General features: G+C 33.3%; 2 protein-coding genes across 2 annotated transcripts; one reads left to right on the forward strand and one right to left on the reverse strand.

Moving 5' to 3' along the window:
• Positions 1-835: 835 nt before the first annotated feature.
• On the forward strand, positions 836-6,921 carry LOC132732742 (uncharacterized). The gene is made up of 3 exons (XM_060719244.1): positions 836-1,398; positions 2,453-3,100; positions 3,692-6,921. The coding sequence occupies exons 1-3, from the start codon at positions 1,350-1,352 to the stop codon at positions 6,286-6,288; spliced, it is 3,294 nt and encodes a 1,097-aa protein (XP_060575227.1). The 5' UTR covers positions 836-1,349; the 3' UTR covers positions 6,289-6,921.
• A 3,844-nt stretch (positions 6,922-10,765) lies between these two features.
• LOC132732744 (small ribosomal subunit protein uS15m-like) lies at positions 10,766-27,118 on the reverse strand. The gene is made up of 7 exons (XM_060719246.1): positions 26,948-27,118; positions 23,105-23,191; positions 19,719-19,794; positions 18,420-18,468; positions 16,265-16,349; positions 14,707-14,765; positions 10,766-11,286 (listed from the first exon to the last, which is right to left on the reverse strand). The coding sequence occupies exons 1-7, from the start codon at positions 27,063-27,065 to the stop codon at positions 10,816-10,818; spliced, it is 945 nt and encodes a 314-aa protein (XP_060575229.1). The 5' UTR covers positions 27,066-27,118; the 3' UTR covers positions 10,766-10,815.
• Positions 27,119-27,169: the final 51 nt, after the last annotated feature.

The raw sequence follows: 27,169 nt of genomic DNA on the forward strand, positions 1-27,169 counted from the left end.
TTTAACTCCACAAATTCACGAATTCAACTTCATGAATTCATGTTTTAAACTTCACGATTTAAACTTCACGTATTCAAGATTGCATCTTCACAAATTCATGATCTCACTATATTATGCACATCACTACTAAAAACCACAAGTTCTTGAAAATATTGACGCAGCTGCCACTTCTATACCCGTAGTTCATAACAAAGAACATTTGAAACAATTCGAGAATCTGCGCTTTAAAACTGATTTTTTTTTACTAAAAATCTTTGTATTTTTGTATCTTAAACTTAATGATATAAAGAATGTGAGTACTGTATACATTCGTCAACTAAGAGGCGTCTTTTCTCCCCCTTCCCTTAATTTATAACTATGACAAGATTTAATTTTTCAACCAAGGGTAGAAACATTTGAGTTCATTTTCTTTGCCTTAAGCTTTGCATGTATGCTCCTAAAACCTAACCGTCTCCTAATAATAAAATTACCTGAAAAATAAGATAAAAAAGAGTGCAAAGGTGTAGTAACTATGCTTCATTATCATGTATGCTTTATTAATTATGTTACCTCTGACATTAATGGTGAAAAGAAAAGGCCTTTTACTGTATAAACAAGTAAATGTTTTTACACCCACCTATCATATTTTTACACCATTTAGGTTTATATTTATCTACATTTAAATGAATATGTGAAATAAAAACAAAACGTAACTTTGATGTTTTATGGTTTAAGTGTATATTTGTTATGTTCAAGTACAATAACATGTTAATGTTACACCACGCTAACAACGTGGTAGCCCTTTAGGATATTCAGTCTTACATTATTAAGTTATAATAACTTATATATGCTTAAGTTAATTCCGAAATCTGGACTCTAAACAATCATAAATACTGAAGAGATTTACGAATTATAAATAAATAATCGCTTGAAAATTGTGTACTGGCATAGGACCAGCGATATATCTGTGAAATTTTGTGTGAAAATATTTAAGGAATTAATTAAGGAATGTCAAATTGACCTAATAACATATCAGTTAATGTGCGAAAACAAGAACGCCAGAGGAAGAAATGAAAGCATTGCGCGACTGGTCTACGGACAATACGTGCATGTTATCTTTAAGGAATAATGCGTCATTAATGTGACTGGTGTTAAATGAAATACTATTTTTAAAATCGTGGATATGAGCAATGAATTGGAGAGAGATGACAAAAGATATTTTAGTTCATACTTAAGTAGCAAAATCAGCTTCAAGCAACGATTTGTTGATCGAGATACTGTATAAACAACAGAAATCAATTAAGACACGTTACTAGTTTATAATAAATATCATTTTATTGTGTTCAGAGACTTTTCAACATTTTTTTAAAATGGCGTTCCTTTGTCCAAGTAGGCTTGGTCGGAATAAGCATAAAAGAGGTATGTAATATACTTATACTAGTAGTTTTAATATATTTATGTTTCTATGCTTGCATCTACTAACAGAACTATATCATGTATATAGTAAAAAAAGATTAAGAGTAAATTGGTTTTATACTGCGTTCTTTCTAAAATACAATTAAATTGTGCAGCTTAATACTCAAAAGACCTGACGAGATGATTGTGTTCTGCAATACTTTTTACCATGGAATTATTGAAAGGAATAATATTTTTTATTATTGATAAAAATAAACATTTTATTTTATGAATACAGTATTAAGAAATATATGTCTTATTTACAATATGGCCTTCAATCAAACAATGTAAATCACATTTTTCAGTAATGAACTATACAATGATGAAACAAAAAACTAGTCTTTGTCTTTTAGGATCATTGATTCCAGCACTTTCAAATGTTTTAAATTGAGCACCGCTCAAGCCGGTATAAGGGGCGTGATGGATGTTGCACTTTTTCATTATCCCTCATATACAGTCTCAGTCAAATTGAGTCTGCAATATACATATTATATTGTCGTGATTTATGCTTCCGAGGTATCACCCTTTCTCCATATTTTATGGTAACAAAACGCAGTAACGCAGAAAAATGTTATTTGCGACCTGGTTTAAAATATGTACACGGTATTACATAATACATACTATCTCCTTTCGAAACTGACTTTCATTTTAAGAAAGATGATTATTATATTCACGACGTTAAAAAATACATATTACATAATATTTAATGTAATACAAAGTTAGGCGTAAATAGTAGTACAATTTATTCTATCTACGAATGCCTTTTCATAATAATTTCATATACATGTACATTGAACGGATTTTATCAGTGAATAAGTGATAAAATGATAGATAAGCAAGCGAAGTCTCTGGATGTGTCCTACTGGCTAGTCCATCGGTTAGATGGAATATAACAAGTTTCATCTGCTCATATATATTTAACGTGTTCCTTTACGTCACCGAACTTTCAATGATATCAAACTGCGTTGACTATATTAATTATGTTATAAGCCTTTCATAAATGTCGCAATTGTTTTAGGTTACCAAAGCATGATGAGGAGATTGACAGAGGGTGATAGATTAGACACTTTAACGCTTGAAGATCTTGTAAAGTTAAGCTGGACAACTCCAGAATCTCGTCGAATTATTATGCAGAATTTTAATTCTTGTGAGTCACAAGAAATTAATGTCAAACAAGGTCAAAAGGTCAACTACATTTACAGAGAAGGGGATTGGGCATACATTGTTACAGACGACAAAAAGGAAGGATTCGTCCCTTTTATATTTCTGGCAAAGATTGGGGTGCCTCCTAACCCAACAAGAAATGCTATAGACACAGGAACTTATACAAAAAGATGTAGTGAGTTGAATCCTCGTAACTTTTCTGTTGAAAGTGAAGAAACTGATCATAGCGGAAGCGACCTAGCAGACGACACATTCACTTCCCCGGGATGGTCAACTGATTCGGGATCAGTTACTACAGTACAAGATTATCCGTCAGTAAATTTTCTAAAGACAGAACCGTTCGAAAAAGTTCCAATGTTTTATGAAGTGTTTTTGGATGAAAGGACAAATATATTGCATAAAAATCCGTTACCGTCACCAGGAAGAAGTGACGACAATGAAATCCCTGATAATAACAACAACCAACGTCTTCTTCAATTCAAAGTGCTGTTTAACTTTGCAGGTAAATTTCCTAATAAGAATTTGATGATGATCTTTGAGCTTGTTATAAGAAATAACCAGATAGGTATTTAACACTTATTAATTTTTTGATCATCTTTAAACAATTTTTAAAAAGGAATCACTGGGGATGCATAAAGAAATTAAAAAGAAAATGGAGAAAATGATTTTACGCTTCAGTATTTACATGTATAAAAGTAAGTAGAAATGAAAAGATTCGTTGCGTTTGAGGAAAGCTGGTGAAAAACTCAAAAACGTTAACCATATAATATTGAAGACGTAATAATAAACCCCTACAGTAAAGTGGATGGCTAAATATATATTTTACCAATGAATATTTTCTGGCAGCTTTATCAGGTTAATCTGAATAACATTTATATGCCATCACAAAGCGACGAAAATAAAGAAGAATACATTTATGATGTATATATGATTGACAAAATCTTTTATGTTTTGTCTAAATATTGATGTCAATATCAAAGTTTCATGACAGATGGAAATTTGCTGCATCATATTTTATGTACGATACACATGTTCAAACGTAAATGCGTATCACAAAAGAAATATTGTTTAAATTTCTCAATTTCTATTATAGGTTTAGACTTGTACGATGTGTCCGTAAAACCTGGTGAAATAGTGGATCTATTAGATGACAGTGATCCTGGTTGGTTTTTGGTACGAAGATCAGATGGTTATGAAGGCTACGTGCCAAGTAACTATATCACCCAACTAACTGAACAACACACACGAGACTTTGAAAATAGTGATAACGAAGCGTTAGAAAGCAGACGAGTCAATGGTCATGAGAAAAGTCCGGTTAATAAAACTAAAGCAGATCAAAATGAAATTCCGAAAAGTTGGAAAATCACAAATGACCTAAAGGGGAAAAGTCCCATCACAACAGCTAACGACATAACTGATGAAGCAAATAAACAAAAGAAACAAAGACCGAAGAAACCACCTAGAAAAAAGAAAGCAAGTTTGGATGGTTTGTCTCCAAGGCTGGACGAATCGGTAGATTCAATAGACACTTTTCTATCAGAGAGCAGTGCAGAATATCTAGACAATGCTGCTAAATCACCCTTAGACGAATTATCTCCAAGATCAGACGATTACAGCGATTCATCCATTTTTGAAAGCAGTTTTAACGGTATCTATGGTTACAGGCAATGTGCTCGTGGCTTGTCAGACATGGAGTTATCACCAAGATCTTTGAATGTGCAATCCTACGACGGTAGTACGTCTGATGAAAAGTCTGTAAGGAAAGGGAATGAAAGACTAGAAGGCCAAACGTCTTTAGAAGAAAGAGGAGGTAACATTAAAAATGCAAGTAGAAATAGGAGAGAAACTCAAGAATCCAACTGCTATGGAAGAAACTTTTCTTGTGAAACGAGTGACTCTTTTGAAAGTAGATCTAGTTATGGACGAAGACAAAAACGCCCAGTGTCGATGCCGGCCTTTAGTTCATATCAGGAATGTAAGAAAGATTATTATGATGAATATTTCTATGACGATGCTGATACAAAATTTGCTAACAAATCAAAACACGACGTTATCAATGTAGCTGAAATTCTACGGATGCGAAATGCTAATAAAAACAAGAAAACGGAGCATTCACATCTGAAACAGAGAAACATCGAAAAGAATTCTGAAAAATATCATCAGATAAGAAAATCATCGTCTGCAGCGGAGTCAAAAGATCGTAATAGACAGTGTAGCAATAGAGCAAAAAACTCTCAAAACCAACCGAAATTAAAACAGTTCTTATTGGATTTGCCTTTAAATAAGATGGAAAAGCAAAATATAAAAACGAATCGCCAATGTAGTGAGAAAAATGATGCTATAAATGTAAACTACAAGGTGGAAACGAGTGAACATAATCATTCTTCAAAGAATTTGCAGAAACATAACAATGCAAGAAGCATGAATGAGTTCTTTGGAAAAGATGTGAAGTACAAAAGTCCTGAAACGACTGATTTTCATCAGAAACTTGTTAAAGGAAAACCAAAGGACAACCAGTCAAGAAAATATAATTCATCATCTGATTTACGACAAGTAGAAACAAAACATTCAGTAGCGAATACAGATTACGGATTAGATAATGAATTAGGCAATGTGTCTATAAAGAATAATAAAGAGAATAAAAAAACTCATATACGACCATACAATTCTTCAACTGACTTGCGAGAGATTGGTGGAAAGCCTGATTGGTCATTTGGGTATCCTAGGAGAACTAAACAAAGTATAGGCAGACAAGAAAATAGAGGACCATCTGGTGCATTAACAAATGATACCAGAAGAGGCACAAAAAGCAGTGAAAACAGCAATGGAGCAGACGATGGATTGGACCAAGGTATTGCATTAAAAAACAACAGAGATCTTTACAACTTAAGACAGAATCCTGAATCAAGAACGGTGGGTGGTATAGTTAAAACACAGCAAGACGATGACAATGAAGTATTTTATAATGAAAATGAAGATGTATGTTTTGATGACGGGGCAATGATGGCATTATTAAATCAAACAGATAACCTACTTAACAAGACAGACAGACTCCTGCATCGTGATAAAAACGATAGAACTCACAAACAAGAGGTTAACTGTTTGGCTAATCAAAATAATCCAAAGATAGACAAGCACCACAAAGAAATACATAGAAATGATAATAATGTAATAAAAGACACTAAAAGTTGCTCCACATTACACCATTCAGAAGCTGAAACAGATGCTGTTAATAAATGTAATCTTTTTCTTAATAATAGTACAATTGGTATACATGGTATGACATACTCTATCACCGAAACTAATAGTGAAAATGTTTCCACGGACAATATAGATGGGAAGATAAATTCTGAAATCCAGCGTTGTTCTTTACAAAGTTGTCAAAGTGTGGACAGTGACTCTAGAAAAGAGAAAAGTAATGTTATGAAAGATAATTCAAGCAAAGTGGTGTCTGCTGAAATTAAATCCATGGATCTGCATGACATCAGGGGTATAACAGAGTTTGTGTGTCAGTGTGACTGTGATAATGACAATGACAATATGTTGCCAATAAAATATGGGGAAATTATCCATATTGGTCTTGATGGTCAAGGTGATGGAGACAAGTACTGGGCCTATAGCCCTACACTTAAAAAGTATGGATTTGTACATAAACAAAATGTTAAAATACCTATGGTTACCATTATATAAATTCATAAAATATTCACCTTTGCATCAAACCACTCATGTCATCAAATCATCATTATAAAAGTAAAACTCAGGAATTTGAACTGTTGTTTCTCATTTTATTAAAGATAATTTCGTATTTATACAAATTGTCAATTAGAATACTTTCTGAAATTGATTGACAATTGCTATACTCTCATCTTTTTTGTTTTTAAGATGGTTTTGTTCTTAAAGTCTCAAGTATTGAAATATAGATTATTAATAAACATTGGCGGAAAATAACAACCAATTGAAGGCCAACAAGCACATTCATTGACTATATCTACAAATGTCTTGAATGGTGCCCCATGGTATTATTATGTACCTCAAAATTAAATAAAGAATTATGTACCTCAAAATTGGAGTGAAAATTATGTACCTCAAAATTTGAGTGAAAATTATGTACCTCAGAATTGGAGTGAAAGTTATGTACATGTACCTCAGAACTGGAGTGAAAGTTATGTACATGTACCTCAGAATTGGAGTGAAAGTTATGTACATGTACCTCAGAATAAGGGTAAAAAAATAATTTTGTTTCTTTGCTAACAATGATAAAGTGCACATTTTGAGTCAAGCAAAACTGCTCTGGAAGTAAACAACATCCTTTTTAGATATTTTTATCTTTAGATATTACAACTGGTTATTTTTACAATCAAAGGAATATCAAGTGTACTGAGGCATGTACATTTGTGCCACAAATGATCAAATTCATTGAATTCAATCAGTCCAGGAATAACCATAATTTCAATATCAACCATTTTTTTTATTTGACAAAGCTACTTGGAGATACACATGAATATAAATTAAAAATCTAATGAAATTACTTAGCCAAGATCAGAAAATATAGTAGTTACATGAAGGTATAAAAACATTTTGAAGGCAATCTGTTATACATCTGATTTTGTGTAAAAAAAATTGGTCATCTTATAATTTTATATGGGAGATAACTTTGCTGCATTAAATGCTCTGTGCAGCAATTTTACTTTACAAACCACTCACAAAAATTACACGACCGTAACTGATCCACACCTCTATATAATGATGGCATTTAAAATATAACAGTGTATATTTATATCCTTTTTGTTAAAGCAGTTAAATATTAGGCAGATAATTTTCTTGAAAAATGGTTATTAGGGCCATTATTCAATTGTAACACACAAATGGAATTCAGTGTGAATCACTTTTCTTAATCAAGAGCTCTGCTGAGGCAGGGTAATATATATCCAATCTCAAATTTACAAGAAGGTATCATGGACAAAAATGTGCCAAAAGAAAAGGTGGCAAGTTTATTGTTGTACATGGCTCAGATAATGACTTTTCCATTAGATGTAAAAGAAAAATACAGTCCATTTTTTTTTCTTGGTGACAAATTAACTTATCAGTAATGGAAGATAAATGAAGATTATGACTTGATTTCATTTTGATTAAAAGAAAATCAATTAAATAAAGGTTGCAATTAACTGATTGCAAATAAAAATCTGTGTGACTGTGTGTGTTATTACAATACATTTACTTGCATGCCAGATATAAAGATATTTAAACCAATAATTCAACATAACATTTGCTGAAAAAGGGTCAGAAGTCTTCAAATTACATGATGACTTAACACAGTCTCTAAAAATCCTTCAAAAGGTTTATAATACAGAAAGGCTGTGGAAATAATTGTAAATGGACAAACTAACATCTTGATGAAATAGAATAAGAGGACATTTCTTCACTTTCTTTTGTTTAACAGAGAGCCATTCGCCCCTCACTCTACAGAATAAAATATCACCCTCTCCTAACGGCTCGGGTGATATAAAATCTTAACAGGTAATATATCCACATATATCACTTCAAAAACAAAATAACATATAATATTTATATCCTTTTTGTTAAAGCAGTTAAATATTAGGCAGATAATTTTCTTGAAAAATGGTTATTAGGGCCATTATTCAATTGTAACACACAAATGGAAATCAGTGTGAATCACTTTTCTTAATCAAGAGCTCTGCTGAGGCAGGGTAATATATATCCAATCTCAAATTTACAAGAAGGTATCATGGACAAAAATGTGCCAAAAGAAAAGGTGGCAAGTTTATTGTTGTACATGGCTCAGATAATGACTTTTCCATTAGATGTAAAAGAAAAATACAGTCCATTTTTTTTTTCTTGGTGACAAATTAACTTATCAGTAATGGAAGATAAATGAAGATTATGACTTGATTTCATTTTGATTAAAAGAAAATCAATTAAATAAAGGTTTCAATTAACTGATTGCAAATAAAAATCTGTGTGACTGTGTATGTTATTACAATACTTGCATGCCAGATATAAAGATATTTAAACCAGTAATTCAACATAACATTTGCTGAAAAAGGGTCAAAACTCTTCAAATTACATGCTGATTTAACACAGTCTCTAAAAATCCTTCAAAAGGTTTATAATACAGAAAGGCTGTGGAAATTCATCTTGATGAAATAGAATAAGAGGACATTTCTTCACTTTCTTTTGTTTAACAGAGAGGCATTCGCCCCTCACTCTACAGAATGAACTCGGTAGTTCTCTTGTTCTGCATCCAGTTAAATAGCCCCAACAGCATACATATAGCTAGGAAGTTGCATTTATTGTGTTTTTACTTGATAAACTTTGACAAGTGTTGTTGTTTGCGGATGCATTATCAATGCAATATCACAATGCCACTGTGTATTTTATGTTTGATTACTCACAGAAGTAGTGAGACACAATAAGTCTTGATTTTCTTGAAATATTTGTCTTATCTGGAGGCTTGCACCTCTAAAATTGGAAACAAGAGTCACCGCTAGGTCAGGACAATGCTCAACTTTTTTACTTTTTCTAAAAGCAAACAAATAAACGGTTGAGACAAATCTTTAAAAAAAAATAAAGCAAAAAATATGGTTTTCCTTTTTTTTTCTTTAAACTTTAATAGATCTGTCTAGTCATACTTGTTGTTTTGTCCAAGTATAAATCCTTTCCATACATAAAATCACAATGTTAAGAAACTATAATCAAAAATCAATCATTTGACAGTTAAGGTCATTTAAAGGTCAAAGTCATATCTGAATTATTCCACATGTCTGTTTGGTCACAAGTGTTGTTTTGTCAACATATGAATCAAGTCCATACATTAATAACAAAATTATGACAAATTAACCAAAATTCAATACTTTGACCTTGGCAGTCAGTCATTTAGAACTTAACTTAAGATCAAGGTCAGTTAAACCATTAAAAATGTCTTGTCCAAAAGGTTGTTTTGTCAAAGTATGAAAAAAATCTATTAATTGATTACAATGTTATTATATTATAGCAATAATTCATAAAAATAAAACAATTTGACCTGCAAAGTCAAGGTCATACATCATCCAAGGTCAATTTGACTTTAATATGCATGAAGGTGCTGACCTTAAAGATGTTGTGTCTAAACATGAAGTTTATCCATTGATAAATTACAAAGATATAGCCAATAACAAAAAAGAAGAGAATTTCATTAATTTAACCTTGACAGTAAAGGTCAAGGTCATTAATATGTTTGTTTCGTAGAAAGTCTTGTTTTGTCCAAGTTCAAATCAAATCCGTACATAAATAACAAATTATGACAATTTAACAAAAAATTAATAATTGGACCTTGACGGTAAAGGTAATTTAAAGCTCCAGGTCAAGGGCAGTTCAACTTATCTGAAGGTCTTGTCAAAAATTATGTTTTGTCAAAGTACAGTCAAAACTGTCTTAAGCAACCAGCCAAGGGATGCAGTCATTTTGGCTGCTTAAGACAGGTGTATATGGATAATCCATCCATTAATTACCAAGTTACAGTCAATTAAAGCAAAAAATGAATGAAAGTTCAATGATTTAACCTTCAAGGTCAAGGTCATTAAAGAACCAAGGTCAATTTGAGTTTGATATAAAATTTCAATATTTGACTTTCGAAGTCAAGGTCATTTATAAGTGAAGGTCAATGTCTGTCTAGTCAATTTGAAGGTCTATCCTAAAAGATTATTATGAAGTTTGAAGACAATCCATCTAAACATAACCAAGTTATAGCCACTAATAGCAAAAATCAGACAAAAACAAAGCAAAATTGACACATTTAACCTTAAAGGTCAAGGTCATTTATAGATGAAGGTCAAGATTTGTCTGGTCTACTAAAAGGTATTGTCCCAAGGGTTGTTGTGGCCAAGTATGAAGACAATATACCATGAACTTAAGTTATGATCAACATACAAGCTTGCGGACGGCAACGCCGACATGACATAACAATTATACTTCTACTCTTTTTTCAAGCTATATGTCCCGGCAGTCAACTTCGCTACCAGGTAGTCCAATGAGCTACTTTATAAATTGGAAATAAGTTTTCGTGTGTAAAGAAGGAGGGGAGAGAGGGGTGATGAGAGCATCTTTGATTATCTATCTTCTTGCTCCAGACATATTTTGACAAATATATCATTAGTATCAGAAATAACTATAAAATTTCATATTTTTATTTCAATATAATTTCAACATTTTTGGCTTTACTCAAAATATTTTTCTGTCCCGTATTTTCTGTTCTTTCATCTCTTTTATTGTCCTTTCCAGTTTATTAAGTTTCCTTTGTGCTTCGTCTTCTTGCTTAACAATATCCTCTTTACGTCGCTTAAATTCTCGCAATATTTTTTCTTTATCTAAACCATACTGCTTAATTTCTTTATCAATTTCTTCTAACACTTTCTGTTTCATTTCATAAAACTTCTCTTTTTCCTGTTCAATATCAGCTTGAACTTTTTCAATTTTCTCCCTCTTTTCTTTCCTCATTTCCTGTCTCACACCTTGCTTTATACGGCTCCTTCTACAGGGCTTCCAATATCTATATGGGTCTTCAGGAGTCCATGTTAACTTTAGCTCCTTCAGAAGCCACAGAAATCGGTCATAATCAAGTGCGCGCAATTTTTTCAGTGTCTTCTTTCTTTTAGCAATTCTCTCAATTAGATGCGCTTTATGTTTTTTATTCTGCAAATAACACAAGATACATGTATTCGTAAAATGTTTTCAATTCAAAATGAAAGGACAACAGATTTGAAAAGCAAGAGGGCAATGAAGACCCTTATTTCTTTCTTTTTCATTTGAATGAGTTTTACGTCTCATCAACAATGTATAGGTAATATCATTATGGCGACTTTCCAGCTTTCCTGGTGGAGAATAACCTCAGTTGCCCTTCCGTGAATTATCTAAAGAGTAGAACCACAGGCTTTCCGTAACAAAGCAAAGTCTCTGTAGGGATGCTCCACATAATGACCGTTATATTACTCACTTAAATATTAAGACTCTAAATACGAAGGAACATTGCTAAGTGTTACTTTGCAAGTATACTGTTATATTTTGATACATTTAACATGCTTAATCAGAGATCTGGTATAAACCCCCTATAAATGAATAAAGCTTTGTATTTGTTTTTATTTACTTTGGTTAAGGACCAAATATGGACATTATTTCATCAGTACCCAAGGTTCAGCACAAATTGTTGTCAATGTGTCAGTCATTTTTAGCCCATGTTTCGCATTAGTGGTTGACAATATGCCAGTCATTTAGCCCATGTTTAGCATCAGTGGCTGACATTATGCCAGTCATTTAGCACATGTTTAGCATCAGTGGTTGCAATAAGTCAGTCATTTAGCCCACGTTTAGCATCAGTGGCTGACATTATGCCAGTCATTTAGCCCATGTTTAGCATCAGTGGCTGACATTTTCCAGTCATTTAGCCCATGTTTAGCATCAGTGGCTGACATTATGCCAGTCATTTAGCCCATGTTTAGCATCAGTGGTTGACATTATGCCAGTCATTTAGCCCATGTTTAGCATCAGTGGCTGACATTATGCCAGTCATTTAGCCCATGTTTAGCATCAGTGGTTGACATTATGCCAGTCATTTTAGCCCATGTTTAGCATCAGTGGCTGACATTATGCCAGTCATTTAGCACATGTTTAGCATCAGTGGTTGCAATAAGTCAGTCATTTAGCCCACGTTTAGCATCAGTGGCTGACATTATGCCAGTCATTTAGCCAACGTTTAGCATCAGTGGTTGACAATATGCCGGTCATTTAGCCCATGTTTAGCATCAGTGGCTGACATTATGCCAGTCATTTAGCCCATGTTTAGCATCAGTGGCTGACATTATGCCAGTCATTTAGCCCATGTTAAGCATCAGTTTTTGTTTGTTTGTTTGTGTCATTTTACGCCTTTTTCCAACAGTATTTCAGTCATATAGGCGGGTAGTTTCCTAACCATCGTTCCTGGAGAGTTACACCAGTACTTGACTACCTTCCTCCGCGCTAAACTACCAAAGCATCTCCCGGGGATCGAACCCACGCCAGAGAGGTAACTGGATTAGAAGTCATCAACTCTAACCACTCGACCACGGAGGCGGTGTATTTAGCATCAGTGGTTGACATTATGCCAGTCATTTAGCCCATGTTTAGCATCAGTGTTGACATTATGCCAGTCATTTAGCCCATGTTTAGCATCAGTGGTTGACATTATGCCAGTCATGTTAGCCCATGTTTAGCATCAGTGGCTGACATTATGCCAGTCATTTAGCCCATGTTTAGCATCAGTGGTTGACATTATGCCAGTCATTTAGCCCATGTTTAGCATCAGTGGTTGACATTATGCCAGTCATTTAGCCCATGTTTTAGCATCAGTGTTGACATTATGCCAGTCATTTAGCCCATGTTTAGCATCAGTGGTTGACATTATGCCAGTCATTTAGCCCATGTTTAGCATCAGTGGCTGACATTATGCCAGTCATTTAGCCCATGTTAAGCATCAGTGGTGACAATATGCCAGTCATTTAGCCCATGTTTAGCATCAGTGGTTAAAATTATGTCAGTCATTTAGCCCATGTTTAGCATCAGTGGTGACAAATATGTCAGTCATTTAGCCATGTTTAGCATCAGTGGTGACAATATGTCAGTCATCTAGCCCATGTTTAGCATCAGTGGTGACAATATGTCAGTCATTTAGCCCATGTTTAGCATCAGTGGTTGACAATATGTCAGTCATTTAGCCCATGTTTAGCATCAGTGGTTGACAATATGTCAGTCATTTAGCACATGTTTAGCATCAGTGGTTGACAATATGTCAGTCATTTAGCCCATGTTTAGCATCAGTGGTTAAAATTATGTCAGTCATTTAGCCCATGTTTAGCATCAGTGGTGACAATATGTCAGTCATTTAGCCCATGTTTAGCATCAGTGGTGACAATATGTCAGTCATCTAGCCCATGTTTAGCATCAGTGGTGACAATATGTCAGTCATTTAGCCCATGTTTAGCATCAGTGGTTGACAATATGTCAGTCATTTAGCCCATGTTTAGCATCAGTGGTTGACAATATAACAGTTATTTACCCCATGTTTAGCAGAAGTGGTTGACAATATGTCAGTCATTTACTCCACGTTTAGCATCAGTGGTTGACAATATGTCAGTAATTAGGCCACATTTAGCATTAGTGGTTGACAGTACATGTATTTCAGTTATTAAGCCCATGTTTAGCATCAGGGGTCAACAACATTTCAGTAATTTACCCCAAGTTTAGCACCAACCATTGACAAGAATGGGTGACCATGTGACATATGTTTACATAACATTTGGTCACACATATTTTTTACTACTTTTTTGTTATATCTTTAATATTTGAATGAAACTAGAACAGTGTCCAAAAGACACGGATGCCCCCACTGACAACATATATATGGTATATAGTGAAAAAATCAACAAAGGGCCATAATTCTGTTAAATTTGGTCGCAGCAAAAATTCCTTCCTTTACTTCCATCTACACATTAAGGTTGTTCATCCCTGGAAGTTTAAGCAAAATCTGCCATCCGGTTTAAGAGGAGATGCGTTCATATATATTTCGGGACAGACGTACGGACGGATAGACAAGTGCAACGCTATATGCTCCCCACTTTGTGGGGGCATAAAAATATACCATGTTCAAGGTACATAATGTAAATATTTGCCAATTGCAATGGTATATATTTTTCCAATGTAGCTTTTGTACTTTTCCAGACATGTTATCAGAAATTTGTGACACTTATTTTCATCAAAATATTGATGCATAGAAAAATTTCTAATTTACAATATCTTAATTATTCCCCCTGGTTAAGTGAAAATTGTTGATAATATTTCAGTAATTACACACGAAAGTTTCCCAAACTGTGTCTGTGAATTCTTTAGCAATTCAAACTATATTTCCCAAATCTTGCTTCTGGAGGTAAATGATTTGGAACAGCGCTTGACAATAACAAGTTTAATTGGATAATATTTTTGTTCACAAATATTAATTCTTCAACAGTGTCTGCACACTGCTTGCATAATAATGAACTAATAATAGAATGTATAACAATACAAAATAAAATATAAATGTCCTACCCTTCTGTCACCAACAATATATGGAATCATATTACGAATCTTTATGGTCAAAAAACAAACTGAAAATAGAAAACAATTGTTAAAATAATTAATAACATTAATCTATATTGAACTTTTTTCTTATTGTTTGTAACCTAAACATTTTCTAATGTACTAAAAAAGCAAGAATCATTCTAGTATTAAACACATTCTCTGTAAAATACAAAAATGCTGACCATGATCATCAATTATTCTTTTGGTTGGGTTTTTAAATTGCACCAACACTGTAAATGGCGGCTTACCTGCTTTATTGGTGGAGGAAGACCTCAGGTGCATTACATCTGGCTCAAATGAACACCTGGACAGCTCCCTCACATGAAAGAAATCAAAATCCCTGGGGGGATTCAAACCTACAGCAGTGTGTGGCAAATGGTTTTAAGTCAATGACACCATGTCCATTAAGGCACCGTTTACTAAAAGTTCTTTAAAGGGACCAATCTTCATTATTCAAAGTTTTCTGCTTTGTTTAATTGTAACTTTGTTTTATGGTCAGCAATTCCTATGATGTATGTTGTTTTATATAGCATCAGTATTTTCCAGTCTCACCTGTCTCAACATGCTAACAATTTCTAGACTTATTTTTCTTTTACCTTTCTACGAAAGATCCGACATGCACTCAGGGTTTTCATTAGGAAGCAGTGACAGACACAAGTGCATTTTGAGCCACCTCAAAACTTAGTAAAAACTCTTTGTTGAATATGATGAACCCAAAAATGACCACTTCTAATTTACACACAAAAAAAACAACAACCCTGGCACTTATTTCTCTAACAGGGCAGTATTCAGAGATACACAGATAGATAGACTATATAATCTCATATCTACTTTATGATTTTTGCAACTGCTTCTTATTGGAAATTGGACAAAAGGATTAAGCAAAACAAGAATTCATATTTCAGGAATTTACCGCCACTTTTTTCAATGGTTCAGACTAAATCATAATGGAGAGAGTGGACTCTTTCTTGCATATCAGACAGGATTAGCTTCTTTTTACATAAGTTGCCCATTTTAAATGACGTCATTCCCTCGCCCCATTTATGAATGAATTGCATTCTTAGGATGATGTCATTGTACAGTTCTGAATGAAGTTATAAATTCATATGCTACTATAAGAAAAAAAACTTGGATGAAAATATTAGTTTGTTATTTCTATACAAAATATCATTAATTTGTTGTATGCAAGAAAAAGTATCAACATCGGCTGTGGTCACAGGCAGGAACATCTAGCTCTCATGAAGCTGTTTCGCAGAAACTCAGCTGAGCCTTGTTAAGGCCGTAAACAGTTACCCTCAAGATAGATAGATATTCAAATCTGTGCCGATATCCGGTGTAAGATTCTTATAATATGTACATAATTACAAGAAGTATGAAAATAACAGTTACTTATGTGAAAGTTAAGAATTCGAATTAATCACAATTAATCCAATTATCCTTATAATATGTACAGAAGTCAATGGGACAGAACCAAATATACTGATATTTGGAGGGACGGTTCCTAGTAATCTGAAGGAGGTCTTACTTTCTTTTTCTAGGCATGGTCCTGGACCAATCAGCTTTGTGACCTTGTCCAGCAGAACAGCATTTCTATGCTCTTGTTTCTCTCGCTGAAATAATAAAACAATAACAACAAATATGTAACAACTTGATTTAGGTAGGCTTATAAATTTGATCTCACAATCTTGCCTGTGACCTCAGCATAAAAGTAATCATTAGCATAATTATATAGTCAACATTTAAACAACTTGCCATCTGATTATGATCTGCACTATTCAAAATTAATATACTGGTTGGGGACCACCAAAACCGGACAACCACCAAACCCAGACAACCCCGAAAATGCTTAATTTAGTATTTTCTTTGTTCAGTGGTTGTCAGTCACTTTTTCATCAGCAATAAATGCATGTTTCTTCTAAAATTAAGTAAATAAACTTATTTCAACTCCGTAAATGGTAATATTTTAATGTCTATTTCAAGAATGTTGACATTAAAATTTGGGGGGGGTCAAGAAAGCATGCCTGACCTCATATACCAGCTTTAATCATTTGCAGAATAAACAATAGAATATCCAAAACTTCAGCATGTGTTGCTGAAATATTGTATATCATGTTAAAAATAAAAAATAAAAACACCCAAGCTTTTATCTGAATTAAATCAAGTCATGTACAGATCTGTCCGGACACATGGTACTGTAGTGTAGACAATTTAGGTAATTTTGATACCCTCCTTGTCGAACCTCAGATATAAGTGTCAATACAATCAGAAATAAACAAACAAGTTAGTTAGTTAGGAGAAGAACTTAGCTGAAACGTGTCGAATTTTTTTATCTCTAGGTTAAAAATTATGAAATCTGTACGGAAAAATGTTCAAAAACTGTCCGGTTGATGGTCCAAAACCAGTAGTTGATAAAAAAATTCTGCAATGTCTCTAAATTTTTTGTGAAAAAAACAAACAAAACTTCTTTGTGTATAATAATTTCTGTCTTGTCCATTTAATTTTAATTAACCCTGACCACTCGAAATATCAGAAATGGAATTGCCCATTTTTGATCTGGACAAAACCATTCACCATTTTAAGGGAACATTTCTTAGTACAGAAGAAACCTACAAAACCGGATCTCCATTTAACCGGAATCCTCAGTAAACTGGACATTTCTGTATATACTGTTTCAATAAGGAATAGTGCAGATCATGATTAGATGGCACATCAGGCAGACTATAGTAAGAATGACAGAAACATTACACAGGTATAATATGCCTTGTTAACAATTTAATATAGTGAAAAATAAGTTCATAATGTAGGGAAAGGAGCCATTCCCTTAAATTTGGGACAAAAAACAACAACACAGTAGTTTAGCAAGGTGAAAAGACGTAACTTGATGTAAATGAATTTTAGGAAAAATGCACGATTTTACTGAATTCTTCTGAAGGGAAGTAGTTCTTGCACGTCCCCTGCTACAGAAGGGGAAAAACTAGATCAATCATTTCTATGGCCACATGAATTCAATAAAATCTCAAAGATTTATTCTACTCTGTACAATTTCTGGTTTGTTTGATTTGGTTTAATGTCAAACTGACACAGCATAGGTCATATGGCAACATTCTAGCTTTACTGGTGGAGGAAGACCTCAGGTGCCTTTCTTTTAGGTGTTTTTTATTTCAAGCACAAACAGGCACCTTAGAAGAACCAGTCCACCAACGCTCAGTTTGCCAGCTGGATAGCTTACTCAAATGAAAGAATCCAAAGTCCCTGTCGAGATACGAACCCAAAGCAGCGAGGGGCAAGTGATTTGAAGTCAACGACCTTAACCACTCAGCCACGGACACCCAACAATTTCTGGTTAGAATATATCACAAGTGCATCCTATAAACCAGTTTATCATATTTTTTTTTTTTCTGGAGAACCATTTACATTCAACATACCTTGTAAAATAAAAGTATTCCAAAAATACTTAGGCCAAAATTCACATGTAAATATCTCAGTCATGTTGTCACAAAGAAAAATGATGCCTAAAATTTATGCAAGAAAAATACCAGGTAATCTTGCTGTGTCTGTGTTAAAAAGAATATTTTTCTTTAAAATAATTTGTTTATTTTTTATCATAATAAAGCTATTTACTTCAATTGTCCAATTAATGTTGCAGGAATATATTAACAACTTTGTTAATAAAAACTTACCGAAGATGCAAATTCCAGAGTAAATTGCTTCTTTACATGCTCAGGTAATCTGGAAAATGTGAAGGATAAATGTATAATAGCTATAACAACATTTAGTCATCTGTACATTAAAGGGGCTCTCCTGAAGTTTTGTGACAAGGAACTAGTACTGACTAGATATATTTTTTTCCAAGACATGTGTAACACTTAATGCATGTCTGGACATATAACTTGTGTGCGAAATTTCAGAATAATTAGACTGAAGATTGATGTTACATAAAGAATTATTACATATAGATAGGCATCGGTCAAAATCCATGCTATAGACTATAGTTATGGGCTATGAAAAGCGACCTCCAATTGAAATGACAGTCACATAATACTCATTTTTCATTGTCACGTTCAGCTGAATTGACAATAGATTGCAAAAGATTGACTGTTATAATGGTGATTGACCAATAGTTGATAGTGGAAAATATTAAGGATAAAATATCAATCTGCCTAAAATATAAAAATACTGCCCAACTCTTTATAAATTGAATGCTACAGGTAAATTCTGATGGATATTTACAAAAATTCCTTGGGCTACTGTATCTGAGTTATTTATCGTTCATGCAAAGTAAATTATAAAATTACAAGGAATTATGGCAAAATGTAAACTTCTGTTGACTTCTACCTGTTTACTCACTATATACCCTTTGAAGGACATAATGTGTTACTTTAATATCTTGGTGACTAGGATAACATTATTATTCTATCAAGCTTGGACAGCCTGGTTCTTTTTTAACAATACAGATATTACGAAAAAACTTTCTCTACATTAAGGGTAGATAACTACATGTATCAACATACTACCATATATGCTTAGTAATTATAGTGTCAGTCATCAAATTCAGCACTGGCCTGGTGGCCCATGGCCAGTGAAAATTAGTTTGGGCCAATGAAAATTTTAAGAAAATTTAGTTAAATATATAGTAAAATAAATTCAGAACTGAATTCGGGCTAGTAAATTCAAAATCTTAAATTCATTGACTGTAGTGTGAGTAAACCGAAATGAACAATGGTGATTTTTTAGTAGATGCTCGCTCAAGGAACATTTCTGTAAAATAATAAAAAGAATCTGGGTTTTTTTTTTAACATGGATAATTTAAACATTTAATTTGTTTCCTTTTTATAGGTTTTGTTTATTTTTCAAAATTGCAAAAAGTAACCAGACTAAAATTTTCCTAATTTCAAATTCTGAAAGGAATACTGAGATATTTTTTTTCTCCTGAATTGTATTAAATGCTGTCTTTGCTTTCTTATTTCAACAAAACTTACTCATTAATCTCAGGAATATGGCTGTACTTGAACTGAATTTCTGATAACTGAAGTGGCTCCTGTTTTACAAGATCCTCTGAAAATATAGAAATGAGACTATTATAATAGTGGATCCTTAATTTTCCATTGTTATTTACTTCAAATGGAATAATGTACGTCTTTCACAAATCAAAAAGGCATGGGCCTTTTGACAATACTAAATTTAAATTTGGATGAAAACAATACATCATAAATATTAAACAAGAGGGCCATGATGGCCCCGAGTCGCTCACCAGAAACAACTGCTTTTCAGTGTTGGAATGTCAATATATTCTCGCATAGAATATGTTTAAAAAATAATTTGAAGAAATGCCATGACCTGGGACATTTAAGCTTTAGCTTAGACAGGGCTAATCAAATTAATATGAGCAAACTTGATAAAAGACTACCTAAGACTGCTACAAAGTTTGGTGATCATCTATCAATTATTTCAGTAGGAAATGATGTTTTAAGGTTTTTTCTATTTTTAGCTTTAGTGGCCCCTAAAAGGGGCTAATCAAATTCATATAAGCAAAATTGATAAAAGAGTACCCAAGAATGCTACAGACAGTTTGGTGATCATCCATCAATTGGTTCTGAAGTAGATGTTTAAAGGTTTTTCTATTTTTAGCTTTAGCTGCCCCTAAAAGGGACCAATCAAATAAATGTGAGCAAACTTGATAAAACACTACCCAAGAATGCTACAGACAAAGTTTGGTGATCATCCATCAATTAGTTCTGTAGGTGAAGATGTTTAAAGGTTTTTCTATTTTTAGCCCTAGAGACCCTTAAAAGGGGCCAATTAAATTCATATGAGCAAACTTGATAAAAGACTACACAAGAATGCTACAGACAAAGTTTGGTGATCATCCATCAATTAGTTCTGTAGAAATAGATGTTTAAAGGTTTTTCTATTTTTAGCTTAAGTGGCCCCTAAAAGGGGCCAATCAAATTCATATGAGCAAACTTGATAAAAGACTACCCAAGAATGCTACAGACAAAGTTTGGTGATCATCCATCAATTAGTTCTGTAGGAGAAGGTGTTCAAAGTTTTTTTCTATTTTTAGCCTTAGAGACCCCTAAAAGGGGCCAATCAAAATAATATTAGCAAACTGAATAAAAGACTACCAAAGAATGCTACAGACAAAGTTTGGTGATCATCCATCAATTAGTTCTCTAGAAATAGACATTTAAAAGTATTTTTAGCTTTAGCGGCCCCTACCAGGGGACAATCAAGTTAATATGAGCAAACTTGATAAAACACTACCGAAGAATGCTACAGACAAAGTTTGGTGATCATCCATCAATTAGTTCTGTAGGAGAAGATGTTTAAAGGTTTTTCTATTTTTAGCCCTAGAGACCCCTAAAAGGGGCCAATCAAATTCATATGAGCAAACTTGATAAAACACTACCCAAGAATGCTACAGACAAAGTTTGGTGATCATCCATCAATTAGTTCTGTAGAAATAGATGTTTAAAGGTTTTTCTATTTTTAGCTTTAGTGGCCCCTAAAAGGGGCCAATCAAATTCATATGAGCAAACTTGATAAAAGACTACCCAAGAATGCTACAGACAAAGTTTGGTGATCATCCATCCATTAGTTCTGTAGAAGAAGATGTTTAAAGGTTTTTCTATTTTTAGCCCTACTGACCCCTAAAAGGGGCCAATCAAATTAATATGAGCAAACTTGATAAAAGACTACCCAAGAATGCTACAGACAAAGTTTGGTGATCATCCATCAATTAGTTCTGTAGAAGAAGATGTTTAAAGGTTTTTCTATTTTTAGCTCTGCTGACCCCTAAAAGGGGCCAATTGGAATGACATGAGCAAATTCAAGTGTGACTGTCACAAGGATGCTACAGACCAAATTTGAAGTAAATCTGCCCAGTAGTTTCAGAGAAGAAGACGATTGTTGACGCATGACGACGGACACCGGAGCATCCCCCTTTGATACTAATAGCTCACCCTGAGCCTTCGGCTCTGGTGAGCTAATAAATGGAAATTTAATCAGAATAACAGAACTATACTTTATCAAAGTTAAAGTTTACATGATAATAATGCTATAGCACATAAATATTTGGAAATATTAAATTAAAAATGTTATAAAATTTGAGAAATTCTTTTTCAAGATGAGCAATATTATCACAGATGTTATGATTTGATGAATGAGAGAACATGCAAAAATTTGTCAAAATTACTTATAACCACTCAAAAATTGTTAAATAAATACGAAAATTTATTTGTATTAACTCAAATAATATGTCATATATGACCACCAGCTGCTATATTTTAACTCAAGACTACATACATGTACATTAGTCATGAAAATATTGCATCTGGTGTTCCCTCCATTTAATATATTTCAATCTTACATGCAAAACAAACAAACATCCCTTATGCTTTATTCCAGCTCTAGTGACTTGTAACATTTTTGCTTATAACTTAACACCCACAAACAATTCATTACGAATAACTGCTTAAGTTTGGTTTTTAGTTGGTGTGAATTGAAGGAACTCCACTGAGGTTTCTTGACATGACAGGACTGAAAATAATTTTTCTAGATGATGTAGGTCAAGAACAATAATGTGTGAAAAATTTCAGATCATCTGACCACTCAGTTTTTCCAGAACAATTATTCTAAATGTGGGAAATGACTTGAACTTGAAAAGCGTTGCAACCCATTTCACTCAAACCAGGCTAGGAATAGCATAAAATTCGATCTTCAACTTGTCTCCGAGTATATTGCTTAATTATCTTTTTGTTCTAAGTGACCCATCTGATCTATATCATAATAGTTTCAAATATTTTTGACAGGTTATATGGCCATATAAATATATTGCAACCGTTTATATATGGTCATACAACCTGTCAGGAATATTTATAACAAATTTATCATACAGCAAACTTCCTTTTTTGAGAAAAAGTGAAATTGACAGCAGTATATCTAATGATGGTAAAATTATTTTGTTTTCAAACGCTTACGATCACGTTACTGTTGAAGTTACTCAATGCCACATGACCATGGAGCTAAATATAGATGGAGAAGTAACTGACCTCACACAGCTGTTCCTGGTTTTAACTGGTTTGCAATGATTGCATACATTATAATTCGCTCAAAAGGAAATATGCCAACATATTTCTTTTCCAAAATTCAAACAAAGTTTTGTAAACTTCAGGCATTTATACACTTCAAATACAAACGATAAGTTTGACGTCACTATTATTCAATGAAAAGCGATGTCACAAATGTGCAGTATTATAAGGAATTCAAATCTTATATTTCTAGGCATTTTGGACTTCAGTGGAGTTCCTTTAAAATCCAACAGAATTGCAGATACATGTCACATATTTATTTATTAAAATACTACCTGAATAATCAAAATTGAGGGGCTTTAAATGTGACACATCTATTCTCTTCCTATATCCACGAGTCTGTAGTGGCTGTAGATGTTCCACTGCAAAAGAAATAATAATTCAACAAAACAAGAACGATGACCCCAATTTTTTTTAGCTTAAAATTTTTCTGTTATCATATTTTAACAACATGCCAAGTTTAAAGAAATTTTATAGAACAGTTTTAATTTTGCCTGTATGTCTATATGAAAACTCCCGAAAATGTCCCTAATAAATTATTGCAGACTCCTAAACACATTTTAGTCCAACCAATACAAGAAGAATTTCTGACTTTCTGTTTTTGCTGTTGTTACGCTTTTTTTAGCCAGGATGCACACCAAGCACCTTGTGTCACGGCTCGATAAACAAACTGTAAAATGCTGAAGCCTGAATCTAATTTCTTAATTAACTCGGAATCTTTTGAAAAAATTTAAAACTCTTTCCATTTTTGTAACGTAAACATCTAACTAATTTTTGTTAATTTAAATCAGATATCAATCTTGAGACTGCAGCACTCTCATTGGCGAACTGTGACTAAAACAACAAATCACATTACAACTTTCAAAATTTAACGTGTGATCCTATAAAAAAAAAACGCTTTGGAAATGATTTTCTTGTGTATTGTTTATAATGTGACGCAGAGCACAGGTAAATCTATCCTTATTTTATTAAATCTATATATATAATATAAGCAAGGGATATAAGTTGTGACCTCGCAATACCAGCAGGGTTCGTTAAATGCATTCACATGTGTAAACTGTATAAAATATCCTCTATTCCGTCGAAGTTTATTGTAGAAGTTAATATATGAACAAGTCATTACACAAGTTCTACTACAAACTCTTCATTAAAACCTGTTACATTGCAGGAAATAACTAACATTTCAATATTTACATTGGCTGTCAAATTGTCGTACATTATGCAGGTGTGTTTATGTTTCTTAATTTTCATTGGCTGATGAAAAAACCTGCTATCTGTCCCGGCTATAACCCATCATTATCCGGATTATTACTATTTATTAGCCAATGAAATTGACGGTCACCAGTGTTTTTTTTCACCAAAATATTCGGCGAAATTCGGTCCCATTCCCCCCCTCAAAATAGTGTTTTTTCCCCCCCTCTAAGCCTAAATTTCCCCCTATATGGCAGCCCAAATTTTCCTGCAATGACAGGGCTTTTTTTCACAGGTTGGGGAAGCAGCCCAGCCCCTAATTTTGGGGAAAAATCTCACGGTATATTTGCAAAAGGGGAAGAAAAAACTTGATGTAAATTCAATTTTTGGGGAAAACTGCATGATTTTAAAGAAATTTTCTTTGGGGAAGCAGCCCCATACCGGCCCCTGTTATAGAAGGAAAAATGGCCCTGAATGAATACAAATGTATCACTTTTTTTGCAACTAACTGCTGAAAAATGTTTCATTTTATGCCTGTAAGAGTTACTGTTAAGCAAGGTTGTTTACAAATCGTTCTCTGGTAGGTAAGGGGAGCCGGCGACCATCAAGTTTAACATGCGACACATCGATATTTTAGACCCGTATATTAAGAAAAAGACATATTTTAAACTTGTGTAGCAAGAGTTGCTCCCCTTTTCCACCGCAAAGAAAACAATATAAAATAAGTAATCAAATAAAATTTCCCCTCCTATTGCATTTTTCCCTCTCCAAAGGGCACCGACCCCCTTCCCCCAAAAGTGAAAATAAACACTGGTCACTAATAGAAGTTGGGTTTACGCAAGGAACATACGGCCACATTCAAAATGGAAGCTGAGGACAGAAACTATCAAAACAAACAAAAATTGTTACAATGATTTGTACCAGAAGTTAATGATTGCATCATTGGAGGTGGTATATGATTGATATTTAACCGATTACATGATTAAACTTTTTATATAAGCATATTTTTAATAATATCTTGTCCATGTATCAAAGTGAGTCATTTTTTTTTAAATTATTGATTCTTTCATGAATGTCTAGATTCTTTCATGAATGTCTAACAATCAAAAGAAGAAAAAAGCAGTTATTTACTGCATTCTTTTTACTTTTTCATGAATTGAGCAATTTTGAGTTGTATCCCTTGTTATAATATTAATTATTATATATAGGGCCTAGTGGGAAAAAATGACAGAAGCACCTGTGATGCAAAGTAATTTTTAAGTTCCAAATTTCAGTGACTTTTTGTTTAATTTCCAGATTTTTTTCTATGGCAATTATTGACGTGAAAATCCGTGGAAAAGCTTGGAAAAACATCCCTGCATCTGAATTTTTTTTTTCAATATTATGACAACAAATTCTTACATTAAAACCATAGTTAGTGATATTAACTTTTTTGTAATAGCTTTTATCATGTCATTACATTGATTTCTGTTGATAAAGTGCATGCCTGATAAACCTAGCTTTATCAGTCACCCCAAGCTTTATCAGACACCTCATCAATACACATTTTGACCTTGACGGAACTACTTTTTTCGGGTCATTTCCGGTCTACTGTTTACATTGGATACTACAAATACTACATATTTTGAAACGATAAAAATAAAACATTTTAAAAACACAAAACAAATTGTTACTGTTTTATTTTTATTTTGTTGTATTGCTTCACACTTTTAATAAATTATCAGTCCGCAATCCATCCACTGGACCATCAGCTACAGTTACACCGTCAGATTCTCCATCGCCTTTTACAGATCAAACTGGCACTGTTACAAATAAGTCATTAGAGTCCATTTCCATATCTCATTCTGCAGTTTCAACGGAGTCACATGGCCAAATGAATCCTGGCCAAATCAGTTACCCCACCCACTCATCACAGCAGATTGCTTTATCCAGCAACAGCTTAAATTCCATATTTTATGGCGCAGTATTGCATGTCAACAACCTGAATGTTTATTCAAGTCGGTAAATTCACTTTAAAAAATATAAACACTTGACGATGAACTGGCAAACTTAAAATTTCCATTTTCCGTGAAATCAGCTGTTCAACACTGTTCAACGACATTTTCAAATCTTGTTTACTTTGTGTTTTCTCATATCCTGTTCATTAATGTAACACTGATATGTCTCATGAAACGCTTGATATTGAATAAAAACACGTAATCTTATTTTGTGAATTGATAAATCCATTTAACCCAGACATTTTATCCAATTTTCATCTATCGATTTCGCTCGTTCAACGTTCGTAGTCCATACGTCGGTAAATTCAAGATGGCGACATGAAACCAAAATATCAAAAATATGCGAAATTTGCGAAATGAAATAAAAAGAATGGAATATTTTTTCCTGCTACTGGGTTGGAAATATTTAACTGATAAACTTTGAATCGAATAGAAATTTTGAATATGAACGCGTCACTTACAATTAACTAAAACATTCGGGACTATTTCTTTTTGATTTGACATTTCACATATTATTGCGTGCCGTCTGAACACCAGAGGTTCTGGATAGGGTTTTGCTTCAATTAAAATATAAAAAAATCAAACAACAATTGAAATTGACAACATGATAAATAGAATACCAAACAAGTGTCTGATATTATAAAATTTATCAGGCTCGGCACGAAAAAAAATGAAGAGCTCGGCAGAGCCTCGCCCTTCATTTTTTTTCTTAGCCTTGCCTGATAAATTTTATAATATCAGACACTAGCATGGTATTCTCTATTTATCGATACCAATGATAGCTGTTTACATTTTAGAGTCTGCAATCTTTTATTGAGATCATTTGATTGAAAATGTTATTTTCTTAAATTCATTTATGGGCGAATCGTCTGAAGGGCGAATCGTTATCAATTCGTAACGGAGTGTTAGTGTTATCATTGAATTCTTTACCTTTAAAATTAATTACTGTGTAGTTAATTGGTACATATAAACGATGAAGTATTGCAGGTGAGTTTACTAATGTCAAAAACTGACATAGTTTAGGTCTTAAAATATTCGAAAAGGCCATCAATGTTTTACTGTTTTCATCAAGGTTAAAAAGCGCTTGAAATGAAATGCATTGTGGGATTACATTATGTTGACCCGGAAGTGAAACCCCTAGCAACATACGGC

Source organism: Ruditapes philippinarum, unplaced genomic scaffold (assembly GCF_026571515.1).
Source record: "Ruditapes philippinarum isolate M1 unplaced genomic scaffold, ASM2657151v2 ctg2927_1_1_1_1, whole genome shotgun sequence".
Classification (NCBI taxonomy): Eukaryota; Metazoa; Mollusca; class Bivalvia; order Venerida; family Veneridae; genus Ruditapes; species Ruditapes philippinarum.

What these genes read in the sequence shown, in the direction of transcription:
- LOC132732744 (XM_060719246.1), bottom strand. Translation starts at nt 27,065, where the DNA reads ATGGCCTTTTCGAATATTTTAAGACCTAAACTATGTCAGTTTTTGACA. An exon ending in CTCTGGAATTTGCATCTTCG is followed by an intron (nt 16,350 to 18,419) that starts GTAAGTTTTTAT and finishes TTATTATTTCAG; the next exon opens with CGAGAGAAACAAGAGCATAG. An exon ending in ACCATGCCTAGAAAAAGAAA is followed by an intron (nt 14,766 to 16,264) that starts GTAAGACCTCCT and finishes TTCTATTTTCAG; the next exon opens with TTTGTTTTTTGACCATAAAG.
- LOC132732742 (XM_060719244.1), top strand. Translation starts at nt 1,350, where the DNA reads ATGGCGTTCCTTTGTCCAAGTAGGCTTGGTCGGAATAAGCATAAAAGA. An exon ending in TCGGAATAAGCATAAAAGAG is followed by an intron (nt 1,399 to 2,452) that starts GTATGTAATATA and finishes CAATTGTTTTAG; the next exon opens with GTTACCAAAGCATGATGAGG. An exon ending in AGTGCTGTTTAACTTTGCAG is followed by an intron (nt 3,101 to 3,691) that starts GTAAATTTCCTA and finishes TTTCTATTATAG; the next exon opens with GTTTAGACTTGTACGATGTG.